Genomic DNA, 23389 nt, shown 5'->3' on the forward strand with positions numbered 1-23389 from the left:
AGATAGCACTAGACGGACAGTGCTCATTTTGATCACAGGGGCAAAGGTATCTGTATAATCTAAGCCTGGTTGTTGAGAAAATCCTTGTGCAACCAAACGAGCTTTGAAGCGGTCGATAGAACCATTAGCACCACACTTAATCCGATATACCCATTTATTCCCTACAATGTTCACATCGGGAGGTGGAGGAACTAATATTCAAGTATGGTTTTGTAGGAGAGCCTAGGGTCCTTTGCAGCTTGTGTGAAGGAAGTTGGTTCAGAAGGTGTACTAGAAAGAGAGACACTAAGTGAGGGAAGAACACGTGGTTTTAGAGACCCTGTCATAGAACGAGTAATCATGACATGTGAACGAGTACCTGATTGTTCGGAAGCTAATGGTTGAGAGTAATTAGAATTATTAGGAGATAAGGATTGTACAGTTTGATTAGAAATAGAAACAGGTATATTTGAAGTTGGTTGCAAAGATGTAGGAGTAGACGGTATTATTGTAGAAAGAGGTTGCTTGTTTTGTGGAGATATGGAAGGAGATTGGAGGGGAGTTGAAGGATTTGAATTATGATTAGAATTTTGTGGAGATAATGCTGATGGAGTTAAATACGAAACAGTTGAAGAGCGCGCAACATGCGTAGGAAGTTGAGCAAATTTATCACTATTTGAACGTGAGAAAGAGAGAGTCCTAGGAGAAGTTATAGACATGTTTTGAGGAGTTAAAGAGATAGAGGGGGAAGAAGTTATATCTGATGAGGAGATGAAATCAAAATTAGAGATAGCAGTTGGTGAACCACACGTTTTATGCAAACTAATAGGAGAAAAAGTAGGAGAAGGTGGCGTGGCTTTTGGTGATGGAGAAAAATAATGATTTGAAATTGTAGTAGAGGTTCCTGGAAACATAGAAACATAGGGAAACAAGGATTCTATAAAATTTACATGACGTGAAATAATTATCCGATTAGTGGATGGATCCAAACATTTGAAACCCTTGTGTTGAGGAGATAGTTCAAGAAATAAGCAAGGTGTAGAACGAGGCTGAAACTTATGAGCAAAAGAATGTGCAACATAAGGGTAGCACAAACACCCAAATACCTTAATTAAATTGTAATCTGGTGGTTTACCGTACAATTTTTCATAAGGAGGAATAAAATTGAGAACAGGAAGAGGAGTGATATTAATTAAATGAACCCCAAAAAGAGAGGCATCCGCCCAAAAAGAAAAAGGCATTGAAGCTTGAAAAAGAAGACATCGTATCAGATTATTAACATGTCGATGCTTTCTTTCGGCATGACCATTTTGAGCGGAGGTATATGGACAAGAGAAGCGATGAATAATTTTATGCTCACTAAAAAAAAGAACGAAAAAGAGAATTGTTATACTCTCTGCCACCATCGGATTGAAAATATGTAATAGATGAATTGAAAATGTTTGAGACCATTTTATAGAATTCTTTGAATTTATCAAACGCCTCTGATTTGTTCCTCATTAAATAAATCCAAGAGTACTTTGTGTAGTCATCAAGAAATAAAATATAATAACGAAAACCAGAATTTGAACTAAATGGAGCTTGCCACACATCTGAATGAATTAAAACAAAAGGAGAGTGTGCAATATTATGAGAGGAATTAAATGGCAACTTAGATTGTTTGCCTAGGTGACAAATATTACAACCAGAAGTTTCAAACGATGAATTACATGGAATAAAACCCCTACGAACTAAAGCTGCAAGAGAACGTTGCCCCGGATGGCCTAAATGTTGGTGCCAAAGAAAGGAAGGCGAGACAATACTTGAAAGAGCAACATGAGAGGAGCGACTGGAGACTGTGTGAACTGGATAGAGAGAGCCATCATTCTCACAACGGAGTAACACTTGCTTGGTTTTCTTGTCCTTAACAAAAAAACCAGAGTCAGTGAACTCAATGAGACAATTTTTGTTATTCGCACATAAACGCTGAACTAACATTAGATTCTTTTGTAGAGAGGGAACATACAAAACATTCTTTAATTGAAGAGGCTTCGAAGACGTAATAATAGATGAAGAACCAGTAGATAAAATGGGAAGAAGATTACCATTTCCAACCATCACCTGTGACGAACCAATGTAAGTAGAGGGAGATGATAACAAAGATTGATTGTTCGTCATATGCGCAGAAGCACCAGAATCAGGATACCATATAGAAGGCTGGACTTCCTCCAAATTCATAGCAGCAAATGATTTTGGAAGTGAATTGGGAACATAAGAATGATTAAAACGGTTCCTACACTCGAGAGCGGTGTGATTAAAGTGAAAACAGATTTGACATTGTTTAGTCGACGTGAAAGGAGGTCGACCAAGAACTCCATCACCTCGAGAGGAAGGACGAAAATTTTGTTGAAAACCAGCCCATTGATTTGAGAAATTAGAGCGAGTAGAGTATTGATCTCGACCCCTGCCTTTGTTGGATCTACCATGACCACGTCCATTGTATGATACTTTTGAATATGTATTAGTATGAGATAAAGTAGAAGAATGGGGTTGAGAAACTGGTTGTGTTGGGGTGGAAGCAACTAAGGCAGTGTGAGAAGTGGGATCATCATTGTTTGCTGCATTAATATGTGCTTCTTCAGTGAGAAGTAATGGACGCAATGCTAGAAAAGTTGGGAGAGTTCCTGTAGCATTTAATCCAGAGACAAAAGTTCGATAGGAAGATGGAAGTCCTTGCAATGCTTGGGTTACTAAATCGTCATCAGAAACTGGTTTTCCAACTGCTCTAAGTGAACAAGCAAGAGAGTGGAGTTGTTGAAGATAATCCTCCATGGAAAGTGAGCCTTTCTTAAAATTCTGAAATTTTGATTTCAGATGAATTGACGAGGATGAAACCTGATCAAGGTAGAGAGAAGCAAGAACATCCCACGCCTCTTTGGAGGTTTCACAAGCATAGTTAGGAAGAGAATCAAGAACTGGAGGTGAAAAAGTGACATTAATCCAACTGAGTGTTATAGTATCACATTGAATCCACAGTCGATACTCATCATGGGTTGATGTTGGACATGGTATAGAGCCATCAACCAAAGAAAGAAGGTTGTGACTTTTTAGAACAATAAGAAAAACCTTTTTCCATGTAAGATAATTAAGATATGTCAACTCAATAGGTACAAAACCTTTAATATTAGAAATAGTTGGAGGAGGATTTGGAAGACCCAAAGAGGATTGGGTGGAGGTAGTCTGATTTGGAGAAGAAGTTTGAGTTTGAGTGGAAGAAGAAGTTTGGGAAGCCATGGTGCTCCTGATACCAAGTTGAATTTTAAAATACAGAATAGTTTACAAAAGGCCTGCTTGAGTTTAAGAGGTCAGAAGTACTCTCATTTATATTAAGATACAAGAAACTGTCAATGAAACTAACTACAACATATGCGTACAATACTAATTACAATAATATCCTTGTAACGGAAAACACTAAAATGGGCCCAAAATCCCTTTGCATAGTTCCTATATATTTCACTGCCGCGTGCATCCACATTTTCTCTTACTGAACTATCTAAAAATGGCATTAATGACATGTCTTTATAATTAACACTGTCCTTTTTCTATGTAGTACTATAAAAATTGTAGTTTCCCACTTACTATGGGTAAAATTAAAGAAAGTGGAAACTTCAATTACCAGTGGGCCTCGCATATGGTAGGATCTGATCGATCAAAACTGTGCTTTGAAAGAGACAACAGATCACGCCATCCTCAGTGGAACTCAGAGTAGACATAACTGAATGAAGAAGGTTTCAAGATTAGTTACGCCTGGCACAAATGTTGGACAATATTTATCTGAATGTATTGCTTGAAACCACATTATTTACACCCATCAGCGTATGTTAAGTAAATACATTTGAAAGATAGTACTAAATAACATATGCTCTTCTAACTAATATTGCTTCTATTTGGTTTCCCTTGTGTGAAAGAAGTCATGCCTTTTCTTGCAATTCTCGTATTTACGTGTCATTTGCCATTTGGTACCATAGGACAAGCAAAAATTATCTTAGGATAACTATTTAGTACCGTATTATCTCTTGTTTGGTTACTAATTCTAAAATAAGTTATTCCATAATTAAAAATAATATTGGGATAACTTATACATGTCAGAGGGTGGAACAATAATCCTATGATAAGTTATCCGAGGATGCAGCGGTAAAATTGACAATCCCAGAATTAATACAAAACTCTAAACAATCAATAAGAAATAATATCATGATAACTAACCCAATATAATTAATCCCACCATAACTTGTGTTCGAACCAAACCACCCCTTAATATGTAATTCGTGTCGTGAGGTCTACTTATAATAGTTTTCTGCCTTCGAAGTCTGTTTTATGGACCATCTTCAAGTCTTTTCCCAAATCTTTTGCGAGCTTCTACGTGCTTGTCCCACGAGAATATTTAAAAAACATATTAATTTCTTGAATCCTTCTAGTATTGCAGCAGTCAATTACTTACAAGAATGAAGAAGTCACCCATGGTTGATTTGTCAAGTCCAAAATGAGAAATTGAAAAAAAAATAATAATAAGAGGGCTCCTCCATTTCTCATTCTTTCTATTTCCCCAAATTCTTACTTGGATGTGAGCCACATATAATGGTTAAAAATTATAAATTGAGATTAATTAACCATATCAAAGCGCTAACCATGGTTAACATTTAAGTTATTAACAGATATTTTATATTAATTTCTTAAGTTTCCCGTAAGCAACCCCTACTTCCAACCAAGAGGTTGTGAGTTCGAGTCTCCCCAAGAGCAAGGTGGGAAGTTCTTGGAGGGAAGGATGTCGGGGGTCTATTTGGAAACAGCATATCTACCCTAGGGTAGGGGTAAGGTCTGCGTATGCACTACCCTCCCCAGATCCCACTAAATGAGATTATACTGGGTTGTTGTTGTTGTTGTAAGTTTCCCGTAGTTCTACTTCTTCCACATTTTTGAACTTCCATAACTTCATCTTTTTTCTCCTTCTTGTTTTATTGTGCTACTAGAGACACATAGTTTTTTGTATTTTGACTTAACTTTACTTGTTCATTGTTGCGTTCCCTTTCTCTTTAAAATGCTCAACCCATATTATTTTATCCTCGTCATGTTTATCCGTAAAAAGGTATGGTTAAATTTATATACATAGTTTATAGATGCGTGGATTAAGTTGATATGATTAGTAAAATAATGAAGAATAATGGAAATAAAACCAAAATAATTTAGGAAAGAACAAGCCTGAAATTCAAATTGATCCCACTGGAATCAAGAATAATTGGAAAGCTTCGATATTAGCCTTGTATTAAACTTAAGAAAATAATAAAATGAGAGAGAGAGAGAGCGTTTGTGATTCTAGTATTTCGTTTCCTAACAATGAGTACAAATATTGCTATTTATAGTTAAATCAAAGGAGACAAGATCCCAAAATTACGCCCTAATAAAGATGAATAAAATCCCCTCTTGATGGTTACATAACGTTGGGAATAAGTAATGTGATTTTTTTAATGGCTGCTCCTTTAATGTTGTTCTTTCCAACCGGTACCGTACTTTCAAATTCTTTTTCCCGATCCTCGTGTTCTTAGAATCTACACAATATCGGTCACCTGATTGTATCAGGTATTAATTATTTGCTGACTCATCTCCACCTTGTCATCATTGCCATGTGAAAACTGCAGATTTTACCCAATACAGGTAGTCCTCCCTACTTTCTAGTGACTCAACTTGATGTGACCGAAAAGTAGATAAGACCTTCTCTTTTCTTGGCGGAGAAGTTCTTGAATGACTTCTGACACTTGAAGTGATGCACGTCTCTTTGTATTTAATGAGATTAACACATATTCCTCCATGATTTGATGAACAGTTTCGCCAGTTACCTAGGTAATGATGGCTTTTACTGAACCGTCAATAAACTTCCCCTTTTCACCCATTTTATCTTTCACTTTTCAGCATCTCTTTATCAAACTATTTTGCAATTCCCTTTTCTATTCGAAATCTTCGAGTTTGAATAGCTAATTTCAGTATTTCGACCACCATGTATTTTGCTATTTCCTTCTCCGGTAACTCATCTTCTGCCATCAAACAACATAATCTTGTTATGATTTTATCTCCTCCCTCTTCTACCGGTGCCAGAACTTGCATCAGTGATGGACCATTCAAGAAAAGCAAACCCAAAAGGTTTGACGATGAACCTCTCACAACAAATACAATAATTCCTACTAAATGTGAGCATGTGATTTTTGCCCTATGAGAACTACTCCCAAAAATTTAAAATAAAATGGTTTTGTGTTGTTAGTGATTTATTTGTATTTTTTTTGTCTCCGCATGTTTGTTTCTACCTTAAACAAAAAAAATATGTGTTGCATGTGCATTTAGGATTTAATTACGCATTTTGGAATTAATTAAACCATGTCCTATTTTAAAGAATGAAAATCACAAAAATATGAATTTTGGTAGCTTTGTCATTTCATTATTTAATTGCGTGATTTTATTTTAATCAATATTTGATTTTGTGTGTTAATTATTGTTAAAGATTAATTAATTTCTTTTTAAAAAAGTTTGATTTTATAAATTAATTTAGGTATTTTGGTTTTAGGAATTAAAAAGAAAGTAAAAGGGAAAAAGAGGAAACAAGATAGGAGGGGTAAAATTTTTCGGATTGGGCCAGTTTTAAAAGGGAAAATCCAGGCCCAATGTCACCCCAAGTCATCCCAATACCTGCCCCAATCCAACCCGTCTCCAGCCTCAACCAAATGACGCTGTCTCAGGAGTTTCAATCTGGACCGTTGATCTCAGCTGATCAAATGGTCCCAAAGCTTTGACCAAACCCGACCCCCGACCCGTCACTCCAATACCCGGACCGCCCCAGTACTACTCCAAACGACACTGTTTGAGTTAAGTGAACTGATCTAGACCCTCGATCTCTCTTGATCGAACGGCCAAGATCAAACCACCACCCCACTATATAAATGAAACCTCATACCCAGCCCCCCAATCCAAACCCCTGTTCGTCATCGTCTCTCAGAGACGAAGCCCCTCCCCCCAAACCCTAGCCGCCATGGCATTCCTTCGCCTGAAACCCGGCGGCAATGACGCCGTCGACCACCAAAATAACACCCCTGAACCTCCTAACCACCCCCAATCCAAATCCAGTACCCGTTTGCTTCGAATCATCCTCAAACTTCTCGAATCTTCATTTGAAGATTCGAGCAAAACCTGGACCTACCCCAATCCGCCCTGAACTCACACCCTGGCACCCCTTGAATTCCCTCATGACCAAACCCCCGTTGGTTTGGTTCGAATCTGGATAGAAACACTCAAACCCCTAATCGAAACGTAAGAACCCTAGAAAAACCAAAACTGGTTTCTGTCCGAAGTTTAAGAGGTTTTGGGTGTTTAACTGACCTTAGTCGAAGTGTTCTCAGTTGAGAACACTCGATTAAGGTCCGTTTGACCTCAAAAGTTCAAGTTCGAGTCGATTCAAGTCCGTCTGTTCTCTGTTCCATTTAAGGTATTTTTCCTTTTTTCTTTTATTCTATTTTTGATGTTTTATATGTCTGTTCATTTGTTTAGTATTGTTATATTAATTTTTCAGTTTCTGTCGATTGTTCTGTTCTTCTCCCTCAGACCTTTTTATTTGGTCGAATTTGTTTCTGTTCTTTGTTGTGTATAATTATAGGTTATGTAATCGATTCGAATAAGTTCGTCAATTAATTGTTTTATTATAACCCCCTGTTCTTGTCAATGCCGCTTGAAATTGCCTGATTATCTATTTTCAGATTGATTATTATCAATTGTTGTAGGCAATCGGTTAATTAGTTTTCGTCGATTAATTCGTTCTTGTTTATAGACCAATAAGTTCGTGAAATGGTCGTTGTGTGTGCTTGATCTGTGGACACTTAGCTTCAGGGCATTGTCAATAGGCTGATAATGAACCTGCATTCATGTTCATTTTGATTCGATTTTCAGTTTCAGTTTTAATGATTCTGTTGAGTTCTGTGTTGTGATTTAAATTCAGTTCATTAGTTTCAATTGGAACTCAACCTTAGTCATTTAGTTGTCAGGAGGATTGGTTATAGCTGTTAGTCAGATTTAGTTTTAAATCATCGTTAGTTTGAACAGATTTTATAGTTAAAAGGTTTTAATACAGATGAATAATTGTATTAGGGGCAGTAATATTAAGGGATTTCAGGGGTGATTTGGGAATGGAACAGTTAGGCTAATATTTTAATGTTAGTGACTTGTTAGTGGGTATTAAATGTCCTTAAATTAATAAGGTAATGGGGAACAAGAGGGAATGAGGGCTGAAAATAAGGAAAAGCTTTCCTTAGTGGGTCTTAAGTGGAAAAAAAAAGAGACAGATTTTTAGTGGGGAAGGTGGTCGGTCAGTAAGTTTGAAAGAGAGGGCAGGTCTGTATAAAAGGGCAGAATTAGGACTGAAGAAGGGGATTAATTTTTGAGAGCTTGGGAGTTGAAAAGAATAGCTACTGTTTTCATTGCCTCACTTAGGATCTGAAATAGCTAGAACCTTTCTTCTTTTTTACTTCTGCTCTATACTTAGACTTGTTTATAGCTGCTGGTTATTTGTTGTTGCACTGCTGTTGCAACTGCTGTTTGTATTACTGTTGCTGATCTCCTACTTCTTCTCCATTGTATTCCATTTCCAGGTACACATTCTAAAAAACCTGTGTCGATGTAAGCCCGCATTTGAAGTTGAAGTTGAGATGAAATGGAAGTTCAGCTGTCAGTTATATTTGACATGATTGTATAAATAAACTGAAATTGTTTCTTTATTACCTAGATTATCACTCGATATGTCTTTAATGTATATAAGCATATGATACGAGTAGTGGATGTATTTAGTTTTATGTTAGGTTAATAGGATAGTTAGATTAATTCCCGAGTCTTATGTTTTTTTTGGAAATAGTCCATTTTGGTAATTTCAGTAGTAGTAATTTCAGTTTTAACTTCGTTAATAGGACTGTTTATTTACTACATCATGGCATGTTAAAATTGGCCCATAAAGAGTGTTGTGGTTATTTTGTTCAAGTTGTTCCAAGTAGAAAGACGTGCTGCTTTCACTATAAAATCAGGATGCTTACCTAATGACATGCAAATGAATAAGTAAATGCTTGACGTCAGGGGCTCGATCCCTCGATCTCTCCTACGCAGCTTAGCCCGCCCCATTCGGTTTTGGGCTTGCCTCAAGGCCCACCTGTTGTTGTTCGTTCACAAGTAGAATTAGTTGGCCCATTTAATTTGCGCCTGATTTAAAAGTCTCAGTATATAATTAACACAATATAAGTTTGGGGCTTTGAGTTAGGTAGCGGGTTCAAATTAAAAGGTCCGTCCTTCGGTTTGGACTCGAACTTGAACTCGAAGCCTGCTTTTATAATATTAATTAATTAGGACTTCTTTTTACTTTAGAGACAATAAAAATAGCAAATTATAGTTGCTTTAGGCTTTTTTTTAATGAAAAAGGAGACGAGCCTCGCCAAATAAAACGCACAAACTGCGGAGCCCTCAACGGACAGTTATTTCAAATGCTTAGATTTCGAGACAGGCCGCATAGCGAACTTTACAGCTTTTTCTCAATATAACAACGCGTTAGTCTTTAGGCACGTATTTAATAATGTTATCTTCCTAAACTCGGGTGCACATATATGTGACCCAAATCCAAATCTCAACGAAGTTGGAACGTATCGAAAATTGCGGGTACTTTATGTGGCGCAATTTGAGATGCATTCTCACGACGTTGCAATTCTTTGAATAAATAATAACAAAAGCGGTGAACAATTAAAATTTGCACATAGGTTCATAATTGTATAAAAATCAGATAATTAAGTCGAATATGACAGTAGAGCGACCGTGCTAGAACCACGGAACTCGGGAATGCCTAACACCTTCTCCCGGGTTAACAAAATTCCCTATCCGGATTTCTGGTGCGCAGACTGTTAAACAGAGTCATTCTTTTCCTCGATTCAGGATTCAACCGGTGACTTGGGATACCACAAATCTCCCAAGTGGCGACTCTGAATCTTTAAATAAAATCCCATTTCGATTGTCCTTTAATTGGAAAAACTCCCTTTTACGCCCCTTTGCGGGTGGCGCGGGTGAAAAAGGAGGTGTGACAGCTCTGGCGACTCTGCTGGGGATGCAACCCAGAATCTCTGGTTCAAGGTTCAGAATTTGAGCTTAGATGAATTACTATATTTGGCTTTATTTATTATATGATTTTATTACATGTTTTGTCCTAATGTGCTAAAATGTTGCTTTTACCACTTTGATATTATCTAAACTGTATATATAAACTGCTACGAAATCCCTCTCTTCTCTCTCTTGAGGAGTGCACGCTGGTCGTGACTTCTTTCTGTTAGTGTCATATCCCAAAATAGAACGAGGATTCAGAGGAGTTGCAAAACCGGATGATCTTTTGGTTACCGGTACGCAGTTCCCATCCTCGGCTCGAGTGGTCCGTTCGGGTAAGCCAGGTCTAGAACAAACACCCATGATGAACCTAGTATAACAAAACCTCATGCCGGATCCCTAGTAGGAACGCTTATTTGCATCATGTGCACTTGACTTAGAGGACTCAACATAGGGGTTGGATTCGTCTAGGACAAGCGACCTGAAATAAAAAAGATCATCCTGTTGCATCCTGTTTGTTTTACGCATTTATTTGTTGCAGACTTGCGTGCTGACCGGCTTCTGAAAATACTGTAATATCGTAAAAAGAGAAAAAGAAAATAGCAGTTCCCAAATAGCAAACTCTGCCAAAATTTTGAGAAAATAATAAAAAAAAAATGTTTTTAGTGTAATTTATTTAAACAAGTCTTGTTTTCAGAATTAGTTTATTGTCGTTGCCCGAACTACACCGGTTTGATTCTCATAGGATGCGAGATACGTAGGCAGCCCTCATCGGGTCCAACCTCCCCTTTTGCAAAAATAGCCAAAAATGTCAAAATTTTAATCTTTCGTCATAAATAAGTCGGGTGATTCCATTCTTGTAAAAATAGCCGAATGTCCCTGAAAAGACGCCGGAAGGCTGTTTTTGCGAAAATAGCCACTTTTGGTCATTTTCAAGGTTTTGTCCGGTTGGTAAAACACAGCCTTTAAATCTTCTTCGAAGTGCTGAAAGGCCGTATTGGCAAGATCGAAGTTTTATTTAAATGTGTGTCAATTTTAGTTTATTCTTTCTTTGAGTCCAATGAGTGTTAATCACCCCAAACAAACATACAGAATGAGCCCGGGTCCAAGTTTTCCAGTAACAGTTAGGAGCAAGATCCCTTTGGAGTTGCGCTTGTGGTGGGAGGATTTGGAAAAATCAGAGCGAGATAAGATCAAATCACATCTGGGAGGCCTCACCAGTTTGTTGAACGTCAGACCCAGATGTGACATCATAAAAGCTTTGGTTACATTTTGGGACCTGGCCCACAACGTATTCCACTTCTCGGATTTTGAACTCACCCCAACCTTAGAAGAGGTAGCAGGTTATATGGACATTACTGAGGGGCTAAGGCACAAATATCTGATTGCTCCAAGAGCCGTCAATTCGCACAAGTTCATGGATCTGCTGAAGATAAGCAAGGGAGTCCCGTACTCTAAGTTGGATAGAGGTTTTTCTACTCTGCAGTTCATATACCAGAGGTATGGGCATATAGGAGGGTTCGACGATCTGGAAAGCGGGGTTTGCAGCAGAGGGAATCGAACAAAATGGGAGGAACATAGGCGGTTCGCCTTCATGGTAGCATTCTTGGGCATTGTGGTGTTTCCTCGGAAAGACAAAAATATTGATTTGAAGGTGGCTGGAGTCGTCAAGGTCCTAATTACCAACAACAAAAGCATGCTTTCCCCTGTGATAGTGTCCGAGATATACCGAGCTCTCACAGCCTGTAAAGCCGGGGCAGATTTTTTCGAAGGATGCAATTTGTTATTGCAAATATGGATGATCGAGCACTTGTGTCATCATCCTCAGTATATAAGCTATAGATCTACAAACGAAGGTTGCATTGAAGGATATAACACGAGGGTTTCGGGGCTCAAATTGCCAGAAGGGTCTGAATACTGGGTATCTTGCCTTCGCGCCATCACTGCAGCACAAACAGGGTGGACATTGGGTTGGCTTCCTGTTGAAGAAATTGTGTACATGACCGCCACGGGTCCTTACTTCCTCTTAATGGGACTCCGAGGCATTCAGCCTTATGCACCTTACCAGGTGATGAGACAGTTAGGGAGGTATCAGGTGGTACACCCAGATGAAGATCTCAGTGTTTATGCAATCGAGGTTAGCACCAACGACCAATTTCATGAAGAAATCGTTCGTTCGATATGGAATGAATGCCAGTATTTAACGGTAAACACTTGAGTGCGCGACCTATCCAGAGGCGAAGTCTCACCTGCTTATATCGCCTGGTACAGGAAGAGAGACGTTGTAAGGGACGAGCCAGAACGGCCAACCAAAAAACCTCACATTTAAGAGTTCGTTGAGTTGTCACAAGAACCGTGGGACTGGTTGGCCAAAGAGCGTGAATACCGGACCAAAGTAGGCAAGCTGAAACAACAGATCAAGGATCTGAAATTTGAGAACAAAGTGCAAGTTGCTGCCGATGAAGGAGAGAAGAACAAGTTAGCCCAAGAAAATGAGGCTCTCAAGGCTCAGATCCGACAAATGAGGATAGATGCTGACAATCAGCAAAGGAGTCGGTCAGATGAAAGATTGATTAATGGACTAAAGAAGGAAATCGGTGAGTGCCGGGATGATTTGAAGAAATCTGAGGGTACAATAGCACAACTCCAGGTACAATGGGCAAAAGAATGAAAGAGCGCACAGAGTACTTACAGCAGGCAAGGAAAGATTATGAAAAGACCATTGTCAGTCTAAAAGGGAAAATGACCACCTTCAAGGACAAGGCAGCTAAGCAAGCTGAAGCTTATGAAATCAAAAGTGGACACTGTTACGATTTACTGCCTCGAATGGAAGATGAAATATGGCAGCTGCAAAGGCAACATCTCTAGGACTCTCAGATTTTGTGGGGCTGTAGGGATCAGATAAGGCGCCTGCTCATAGAAAAAGGTCGAACCAGGAACAAGATTGGGACTATTGCCCACGCTATTATTAGGAGATGCCGAATGTGTGAAGACATGACCTGCACTACCTTCATGTCAGCAGTAATGGTTTTTGTCAAGCGGATAATGTACGAACTGGAGCAACTTGAAAGGGATCTCGCACCTAAGCCCGCGGCAAGGCCGAACGATGCCTCGCGGGCACCAACTTTTGGAGCTTTAATGTACTCATAGTTCGAGTCAGTGTTTTTGTTTTTAGAGTCTGTTGTCTGTCTGTATATTCTCTTTTGCATCAAAATGTGTCAGTAGTTTTTTTAGTCCATAATTGGTTTTACTTCGGGTTTGTTCTCCTTTCCAAAAAATGTTTAGTTTGTATTATAATGTTTCAGTAAAGAAAATGGAAAATTCACAAAATTTGCTTTCACATTTATGTGTCAGAACTACGCACGGTCTAATTCATGCGGGGACATGATACGTAGTCTATCCACATAAGATTCGACCACCACTAAAAAAAAGGGAAAGTTTGGAGGCACTTAAAAGAAGTCGGAATGACGCATGCAGTCAGAACAAAGACATGATAGAAATGGTTAAACTGCTTAGGAACATTGCATCCCCAACGTGAAATTGCAATATGTGTTAAACTCTAATGCTAACAAGTTTGTTGTTGATCCAGAGATTTTGAAATAGTTAGCTCGTTAGAACGTTCTGGCAGATTACCATTACCACACAAGATCTAAAGGGCCCATTCCGAAAAGTATGTCTGGTTCGGACAAAAGTGTTGAGGAGGAAAAGACGGAGATGCAAATGATGAAGGAGGAAGTAGACAGGTTGAAACAAGAGATAGCTGGGATGCACCTAGCCTGGGCTAGGGGACAAACATCACCAATACCTCCCCTACTCCTACCCTCTCACCGGCTCGGACTCCGGAACACCCTCCCATTGGTCCATCAATGAGCTTCCCCATTGCCCAATACTATCAGGGGGAAACTTCCTATAATCCCCAAGCTCCACCACCCAAACAAAACCCTCCTCCACCAACTGTTCCTGTCTTCGTGGCACCTCCACCCGCCCCATTGCAAAAATCATCCGATGAACCGGTGTTTCAGGTTCACGAAAACCAATACTATCCTCCCGAACTCACCTTCAAAGCACCCGAGCCATACACTTACACCCCTCACCTTCAGCTCCCGGCAGAAACTGAGAGGCCGGCTAAGAATCCGGAGCAGGACGAAGTGCTTCGTAAAGTGAAAAGCCTGGAGCAATCCTTCAGGAATATGCATGGATTGGGCAGCCAAGTTAGTGTGGCCTACAAAGATCTGTGTCCCTTCCCAGATGTTCAATTGCCGGCAGGTTTTAAGATGCCAAAGTTTGATCTATATGAGGGACATGGTGATCCCATGGCACATCTACGAGGTTTCTGTAGTAAGATGAGAGGGGCAGGTGGAAATGATGAGCTGCTGATAGCTTATTTTGGTCAAAGTTTAAGCGGGTCCGCACTGGAATGGTACACGAGGCAGGATCCTAGCAGGTGGTATACCTGGGACGATCTAGCACAAGCATTTGCAGGTCACTTCCAGTATAACCTTGAGATCGTCCCTGACCGTCTCACACTGTTGAAACTTGAGAAAAAGCCTGGAGAGAGCTTCAGGGAATTCGGATTCCGTTGGAGAGAACAAGCAGCAAGAGTCGATCCACCAATGAGAGAAGGTGAAATGGTGGACTACTTCTTACAAACTTTGGAGCCAACTTACTTTGGTCACCTGGTGACGTCAGTTGGTAAATCTTTCAACGAAGTAGTAAAAATGGGCGGTATGGTTGAAGAGGGACTCAGGTCCAAAAAGATAATGAGCTATTCGGCAATCAAGGCCACAACTCAGGCTATCCAAAGCGGCATGGGAGGTGCGCTCGGGAAAAGAAGAGAGAGGAGGTCGCAACAGTCGAAGCAGGTACTTGGTCCAGATCCAGAGGTCCTTCCCCTTACTACCAACCCAGACCTCGTCACCCAAATTACCCACATACTCCATACGACCCTCCACAACCCTATTATCCACCACAAGAGCCACATTTCTCCGTCCATCACGCACAAACTTACACCCAGCCTCCGGCTCGCCCACAATGGCGTGCGTCGTTTCCCTAGAATACATATCCACCTCCACAAAACACATACTCACCTCCGCAAAGTGCATATCCACCACCAAGGGCCTACAGGAATCCTTCAGGGCCCGGCTTTCGCGGAAATCAGGCTTTCAGGAATGAAAGGGTGCACAGGCAGAGAACATTCACTCCACTGAGAGAAACCTATACTACTCTGTTCCACAAATTGAGGCAATTAGGACTATTGAGTCCTGTTGAGCCCAAATTGCCAAATCCCCTTCCCAAAAATTTGGACCACTCGGTAAGCTGTGAATGTTCGGAGGCTCTCGGGCATGATACTGAGAAGTGTTGGAAGTTGAAGACTGTCGTACAAGATCTTATTGACACAAATAGGATCAAGGTTCAGGCACCAGAGGCACCCAACATCAATGAGAACCCGTTGCCGGTGCACCATGAGGCTCACATGATCGAACTAATGCACGAAAGAGGGGAGCCCAAGAAACCCTCACAAATGGTAATGATGATTCGTGCCAGTCCAAATAAAAAAACAACCAATGGTACAGTTGGGAAGGGTAGATGACAAGCCAGTTGTGGTAATGGGGAAGAAGCCAGAGCCGGTCAAGGTAGTGCTGCCAGGAGTACCAAGAACACCAGTGTTGGTTGTGAAGGGGGACCGCGTAGAACCAGTTGTTATCATGCCAGTAATGCAGTTGTCGATAACAAGTGAGAAAGTTGTGCCCTGGAGCTACAGTCAAGTGACAGTGATGCACAAGGAGAAGGAGGTTGTGGAAGAAGTATGCGAGGCCCAGGGGTTAACTCGTTCGGGAAGGTGTTTTGTTCCCGCAGAATTGAGAAGGGCCAATCCTATAACAATAAAGAAGCCAGTGACGGAGGAAGAAGTAGAGGAGTTTTTGAAGAAGATGAAGGCACAGGACTACTCCATTGTAGAGTAGTTGAGGAAGACCCCGGCCCAGATTTCGTTGCTATCCTTATTGATCCATTCAAGCGATCATTGTCGGGCATTAATGAAGATTCTGAACGAAGCCCATGTTTCGGACAAGCTCTCAGTGAACCATTTGGAGAAAATAGCGCACAAAATCTTCGAGGTAAACTGAGTGACATTTTCTTACAATGAGTTGCCAGTAGAGGGTACAGAACACAACAAAGCACTCTATTTGACTGCAAAATGCGAAGACTCGGTGGTCACTCGAGTACTAATTGATAATGGGTCTAGTGCCAATATCTGTCCTTTGGCCACTTTGAACAAACTGAAAGTTGATGATGATAGGATTCACAAGAACATCGTCTGCATCCGAGGTTTTGATAGGGGTGGTACTGACACAGTGGGTGATATCATACTGGAATTGACAATTGGTCCGGTCGAGTTCACCATGGAATTTCAAATGATAGACGTAGCTGTGTCGTATAATCTTCTGTTGGGGCGACCCTGGATCCACGCAGCCAAAGCAGTGCCTTCTACACTGCATCAGATGGTCAAATTTGAATGGGATAGACAAGAGATTGTGTTACACGGGGATGACGGTACAGGCGTCGTTAGTGATGACATTGTGCCCTTCATAGAAACCGACGATGACAAGGGCCCATAGGTTTATCAGATTTTTGACGCAGTCTCAGTACACAAAATTCCTGAGGGCGGGGGCCTTCCACTTCCTAGAATCGCAGCTGCGACCTTCATGATAGCCTCGAAAATGTTAAACAACGGGTTTATACCAGGAAATGGTTTGGGGTTGATCTGCCGGGTATTGTCCAGCCAGTTTCCTTGCCCAAGAACCTGGATACTTTTGGGCTAGGATTCAAGCCTACCGAAGTGGATGTAAAGCGGGCCCGCAAGTTGAGGAAAAGAGTTTGGGTCCTTCCCAAGCCAATCCCGTGCCTATCCAGATCATTTGTCAGAGCAGGTTTTAGAAAGTTGTCGGTCCCGAAAGTTCTCGGACCACTGATCGGGCCAGATGGAGATTTGAATGAGGGCTTTGAAAGGCTGTTCGCTGATACCAACATGATAGAAGCTGGAGAAGGTTCTAGTAAGGCAGACATACAGTTTGTGGGGGCCTAGGGCCAATGTCAACAATTGGACAGCTACTCCTCTTCCTACTCGGAGGGAGTCTTGGTAGTGGGCTTTGATTTTTCTTTCTTGTTTTTGGATTATTCCAGGGTTGTAATCTAGTTTTTATTTTTATTTTTATTGTGTTCATCAAAGTGTGAAACCTTGTTATCCCGTAATTCAATAAAATGAAAAGTTTCATCTTCATTCCTTATTTTATTTTTTTAATTTTGTTTTCTTCTTTTCTTTTTCTGTACAGTTCTCTTTATACTGGTCTTAATGACATGGCGTGCATAAGGAATCCTCAGCCCAGTCTTAAAAATCAATCTGAATCCCGAAATGATAGTTCAAGAAGTAGATTGTGGTTATGAATCAGAATATGATGATGAGGATGAAGCCTTCGAAGAAATTAGTAAGGAGTTAATTCACTTCGAAGAAAAACCCAAACCCAACTTAAATGACACAGAAGCCATCAATTTAGGGGATGCAGATGATATCCGGGAAACTAAAATAAGCATCCACATTGCACCAAATATCAGGGAAGAACTAATCAAAGCACTTATTGAGTTCAAAGATGTTTTTGCATGGTCGTATGATGACATGCCAGGGTTAAGCACCGATTTAGTGGTTCATAAATTGCCAACTGACCCAGCATGCCCTCCCGTCAATTAGAAATTGAGGAAGTTCAAAACAGACATGAGTGTGAAGATTAAAGAGGAAGTAACCAAGCAGCTACAAGCAAAGGTTATTCGGGTCACTCGATATCCTGATTGGTTGGCTAATGTGGTGCCCGTTCTGAAGAAAGATGGGAAGATTAGGGTGTGTGTCGATTACCGCAATTTGAACAGGGCAAGCCCAAAGGATAACTTTCCATTACCCAACATCCATATCTTGATCGATAATTGTGTTGGATGTGAGATCGGGTCTTTTGTGGACTGCTATGCAAGGTATCATCAGATTCTGATGGATGAAGAAGACGCGGAAAATACGGCTTTCATTACGCCATGGGGGACTTATTGCTACCGGCTAATGCCATTTGGTTTGAAGAATGCTGGGGCAACGTACATGAGAGCAATGACTACTGTGTTTCATGACATGATACATAAAGAGATTGAGGTATACGTGGACGATGTTATCATAAAATCCAAGCATCAGGAAGACCACGTAGCAGACCTAAGGAAGTTTTTCCAAAGACTTCGAAGGTACGATATTAAGCTCAACCCAGCCAAATGTGCATTTGGTGTTCCATATGGAAAGTTGTTGGTATTCATCGTCAGTAGGCGAGGCATTGAGTTGGACCTGTCAAAGATCAAATCCATCCAAAATTTGCCACCGCTGAAGAACAAGACAGAAGTAATGAGTCTGTTGGGGAGGTTGAATTATATCAGCAGGTTTATTGCTCAACTCACAGCAACTTGTGAACCCATTTTTCGGCTACTGAAGAAAGATGCTGCAGTAGAATGGACGGCAGAATGTCAGGAAGCATTTGACCAAATCAAGGGATATTTATCAAATCCACCTGTGTTGGTTCCACCTGAGCCGGGAAGACCGTTAATTCTTTATCTAACGGTCCTGGAGAATTCGTTTGGCTGCGTATTAGGGCAACACGACATTACAGGAAGGAAGGAGCAAGCCATCTATTATCTCAGCAAGAAGTTTACAGGCTATGAGGTTAAGTACACTCAACTCGAGAAGACATGTTGCGCCCTAACTTGGGTGGCCCAGAAATTGAAGCATTATCTGTCATCATATACTACTTATCTCATTTCATGTTTGGATCCACTGAAGTATATTTTCCAGAAGCCTATGCCCACAGGGAGGTTAGCGAAATGGCAAATATTGCTCACGGAGTTCGACATCATCTATGTGATGAGGACGGCCATGAAAGCCCAAGCATTGGCTGATCACTTGGCCGAGAATCCTGTTGATGAAGAATACGAGCCATTGAGGACGTATTTTCCTGATGAAGAAGTAATGCATATAGATGAGTTAGAATTATCTAAGGAACCAGGTTGGAAGCTCTTCTTTGATGGAGCCGCAAACGCGAAAGGAGTTGGAATAGGAGCGGTACTTATTTCTGAAACAGGACATCATTATCCTGTTACGGCACAGCTACGTTTCTATTGTACCAATAACATGGCTGAATATGAGGCATGCATTTTGGGCTTACGGTTAGCTGCAGACATGGATGTCCAGGACGTCTTGGTCTTGGGAGACTCGGACCTCCTGGTGCATCAGATTCAGGGTGAATGGGAAACAAGGGATTTGAAGCTCATACCATATCGACAATGCTTGCTTGATCTGAGTAAACGATTTCGATCAGTGGAGTTCAGACACATCCCAAGATTTCATAATGAGGTTGTCGATGCTTTGGCCACTTTAGCATCGATGTTGCACCACCCAGACAAAATTCATGTTGACCCATTGCATATTCAGGTTCGTGATCAGCATGCTTATTGCAACATGGTAGAGGAAGAAATGGATGGCGAACCATGGTTTTATGATGTCAAGGAATACCTCAGGATGGGTATATACCTGGAGCAGGCCACCGGAGATCAAAAGAGAGCCATTCGGCGATTGGCAAATGGATTCTTCCTCAGTGGAGGAGTGTTGTACAAAAGAACCCCAGATTTGGGATTGCTGAGATATATAGATGTTAGTCAAGCCACGATAGTTATGACAGAGGTACATGATGGAGTTTGTGGGCCACACATGAGCGGATTTGTGTTGGCGAAGAAGATTCTTCGAGCAGGGTACTATTGGCTCATTATGGAGCGTGATTGTATAAATTTTGTGCGAAAATGCCATCAGTGTCAGATACACGGAGATTTGATTCATTCTCCGCCGACAGAATTGCATACAATGTCAGCACCATGGCCATTTGTTGCCTGGGGCATGGATGTCATTGGACCTATTGAGCCGGCAGCTACCAACGGTCATAGGTTCATTCTGGTGACCATCGATTATTTCCTTAAGTGGGTTGAAGCTAAAACTTTCAAGTCAGTAACCAAGAAGGCAGTGATAGATTTTGTTCACTCCCACATCATCTGTAGATTTGGAATCCCAAAGGTGATCACCACAGATAATGGTGCTAATCTTAACAACAATTTGATGAAAGAGGTATGTTAGTAGTTTAAGATTACACACCGCAATTCCACCCCATATCGTCCCAAGGTGAATGGAGCAGTTGAGGCAGCCAACAAAAACATAAAGAAGATACTTCGGAAGATGGTAGAAGGTTCAAGGCAATGGCATGAAAAATTACCATTTGCATTGTTGGGTTATCGAACCACTGTCCGTACTTCAGTAGGTGCAACTCCATATTTGTTGGTATACGGAACTGAAGTAGTGATACCGGCAGAAGTTGAAATTCTATCCCTACGGATTATCGCTGAAGCTGAGATTGATGATGACGAGTGGGTCAAAACCCGTTTGGAGCAGTTGAACTTGATTGATGAAAAGAGATTGGCAGCTGTGTGTCATGGCCAGTTATATCAAAAGAGAATGGCAAGAGCATACAACAAAAATATGTGTCCCCGGAAGTTTGAAGTGGGCCAGCAAGTGCTGAAACGCATCCTCCCACATCAGGCTGAGGCAAAGGGCAAGTTCGCCCCGAATTGGCAAGGGCCGTTTATTGTGACCAGAGTGTTATCCAATGGCGCTTTATGTTTAACAGATATCGAAGTGAAATGCGTCGACATGGCTATCAATTCGGACGCAGTTAAGAGATATTATATATGATTTCTTTTGATTGTAATTGTTGTTTGTTTGTACTTGGCATGTATCGGAGAATGAAATGACAGAGACAATTCTTTCTTCTATCCAAACACTTTAACCTTTGCTTCCCCTTTTGAACCTAATTTATTTCTTTCATACCCCTCTTTTGGAATCAGTAATGAAAATGAAAGAAAAAAGAGAAGAGAAAAATAATGATAATAAAGACAAAAGAAAGTCACAAGAAAAACAAAGGAATTGGGAACTACGTTTGACCTGATTCCTCAAAGAAGGATACGTAGGCGCCTCACGGCTCGGTCATAGTGTAACAAAAAATAAAAATCCCCAAGCAAAAAAAAAAAATTGGGGCAGAAGTTTGTGTTTGTAATTTTGGAAAGAAAGTTTGATTCCAAGAGTTGTACTGTTTTACCCATCAAAATTATTTTGAACTTTTGATACCCCTTTTCCTTTAGCCATACACAAAAACCCCTATTGATGTCCAAAAAAGACCTCCCAATCAATATCCGAGAAGTGCCAAGTCAGGCAAACGGAAGTAGGGAATAACACTCTGATCCCCAGCAGAGAAGAAGATCATAAGCTGGAAATGAATTGATAGCCAAAAGAATCCCCGACAGAGAGAGTCATATCGGTAACACTCCGATCCCCAGCTGAAAAATAAAATAAAATGAGAGAGTCTTATTGGTGAAAACCTTCACAGGCACCATAAGGCGACGAAAGTTGAGAGAAATAAAATGAGAGAGTCTTATCGGTGAAAACCTTCACAGGCACCATAAGGCGACGGGAGTTGAGAGAAATGAAAGAGTCTTATTAGTGAAAACCCCTCGAAGGGCACTATGAGGCGACAAGGCAAGATTGACGGAAAGTGTCCGCATTTGGCAAGATTGACGGAAAGTGTCCGCATTTGGCAAAGAATTGAGTGCTTGTTTATCCCCAGCAAGATGAGGCCGTCCGAAAGATTGATTGATACAAATAGACTGGGTTGATTAATCCGGAATGCACGACATGATCGTTGGGATCGGTTGTAATCATTCAGATAAGTTCTTTTCTTTCTTTTTCCCCAACATTTGTTCAGAAAGACTTCTTCTTTTTCTATTTTTTGAAATCATCACTTTTTTATTTCTTGGTTTAAAGATTTTACCTCCCCAGCAGTTTGTTTTTGAAAAGGATTTTTAGAGCTTACCACCAGTTGCCAAAATGGTGCAAAGCAAAATGCGAATAGGACAGGCCAAAGATAAGGCGACAAAGCGAAAAGAAGTTTGTCGCAAGATCAAATTATGAATGGGTCTAGATTCCACGAGGACCAAATTTCCAGGGGAAGTTGGAGAAAAACAGAAAAACAACAGTTGAAAAAATTATGGATCAAACTCCAAGAGGATCCCCAACAGATTTGCGAGATACAGGAATAACTCCGATAGATTATCAACCAAGTTCCGCGATGGTCGGACAACATAGTGCGGGGAAGGAAGAGAAAAGAAAAACCATCCCCAGCAGGAATATCATCCCCAGTAAATAATGTCATCCCCAGCAAGCTTTGTAATAAAACACAAAGCAGGGAAAGGAAAAAGGGAAAAACCATCCCCAACAGGAGTGGAACGACCACTCACCATGTTTTAAACTAACAAATTTTTCTTTGATTTGAAGCAGGGAAAGGAAATACTATTGACAGCGGGAAGACATGGCCACAAAGAAGATTATCAAACTGCGGCAGAAAAATTTCTCTCATTACGGAAATTTTCTTGAAATCAGATACCCACTTGGGGAAGATGGAAGATAACACAAGTTTTGAAGGAAGTGGAATTCCCCACAGTTTACGGGAGAAAGAATACAAGTTTTAAAGAAAGCAATCTTGGAAGAAGCTAGATAACCCAAGTTTTAAGGGTAGTGGTCTTTGAATCAGTATCATCCCCACCATTGTTAAAGGGAGGAAAATAACTAGTCTTAAAGAAGGAAGATAATTCCCCAGCAGTGTTATCCTCGGCAGGTTTCAGAGAAGTGAAAACACCAGCTTGAGGAAAGTAGTTCCAAGTGGAAGGAAGGCACCAGCTTTAAAGGAAGTAGTCTGTGAAGAAGGAAAATAACATAGTTGTGAATAAAACACCGGTATTGTCCCCAACAGTTTTCGGAGGAATAAGACACCAGTTATGAGGGAAGCAGTTGAAAGAAGATGATTCAAGTTAAAGGAGTCAGGAGCCCGCCTGGAGAATGGAGGTGTTGTATTTTTAAGAAGTTGTCGAAGTCAGGAGCCCGCCTGGAGAATGGAGGTGTTGTATTTTTAAGGAGTTGTTGAAGTCAGGAACCCGCCTGGAGAATGGAGGTGCTACATTTTAAGAAGTTGTTGAAGTCAGGAGCCCGCCTAGAGAATGGAGGCTGAATTATTTGAAGTCAGGAGCCCGCCTAGAGAATGGAGGCTGAATTATTTTTAAGTTATTGTTGGAGTCAGGAACCCGCCTGGAGAATGGA

At 40.8% G+C, this 23389-nt stretch overlaps 1 protein-coding gene across 1 annotated transcript; it reads left to right on the forward strand.

Moving 5' to 3' along the window:
• Positions 1-15686: 15686 nt before the first annotated feature.
• LOC138875551 (uncharacterized) lies at positions 15687-16739 on the forward strand. The gene is made up of 2 exons (XM_070154388.1): positions 15687-15855; positions 16279-16739. Exons 1-2 carry the CDS (start codon positions 15687-15689, stop codon positions 16737-16739), a joined length of 630 nt encoding a protein of 209 aa, XP_070010489.1.
• Positions 16740-23389: the final 6650 nt, after the last annotated feature.

The sequence above is a fragment of the Nicotiana sylvestris genome, chromosome 8 (assembly GCF_000393655.2).
Source record: "Nicotiana sylvestris chromosome 8, ASM39365v2, whole genome shotgun sequence".
NCBI lineage: Eukaryota > Viridiplantae > Streptophyta > Magnoliopsida > Solanales > Solanaceae > Nicotiana > Nicotiana sylvestris.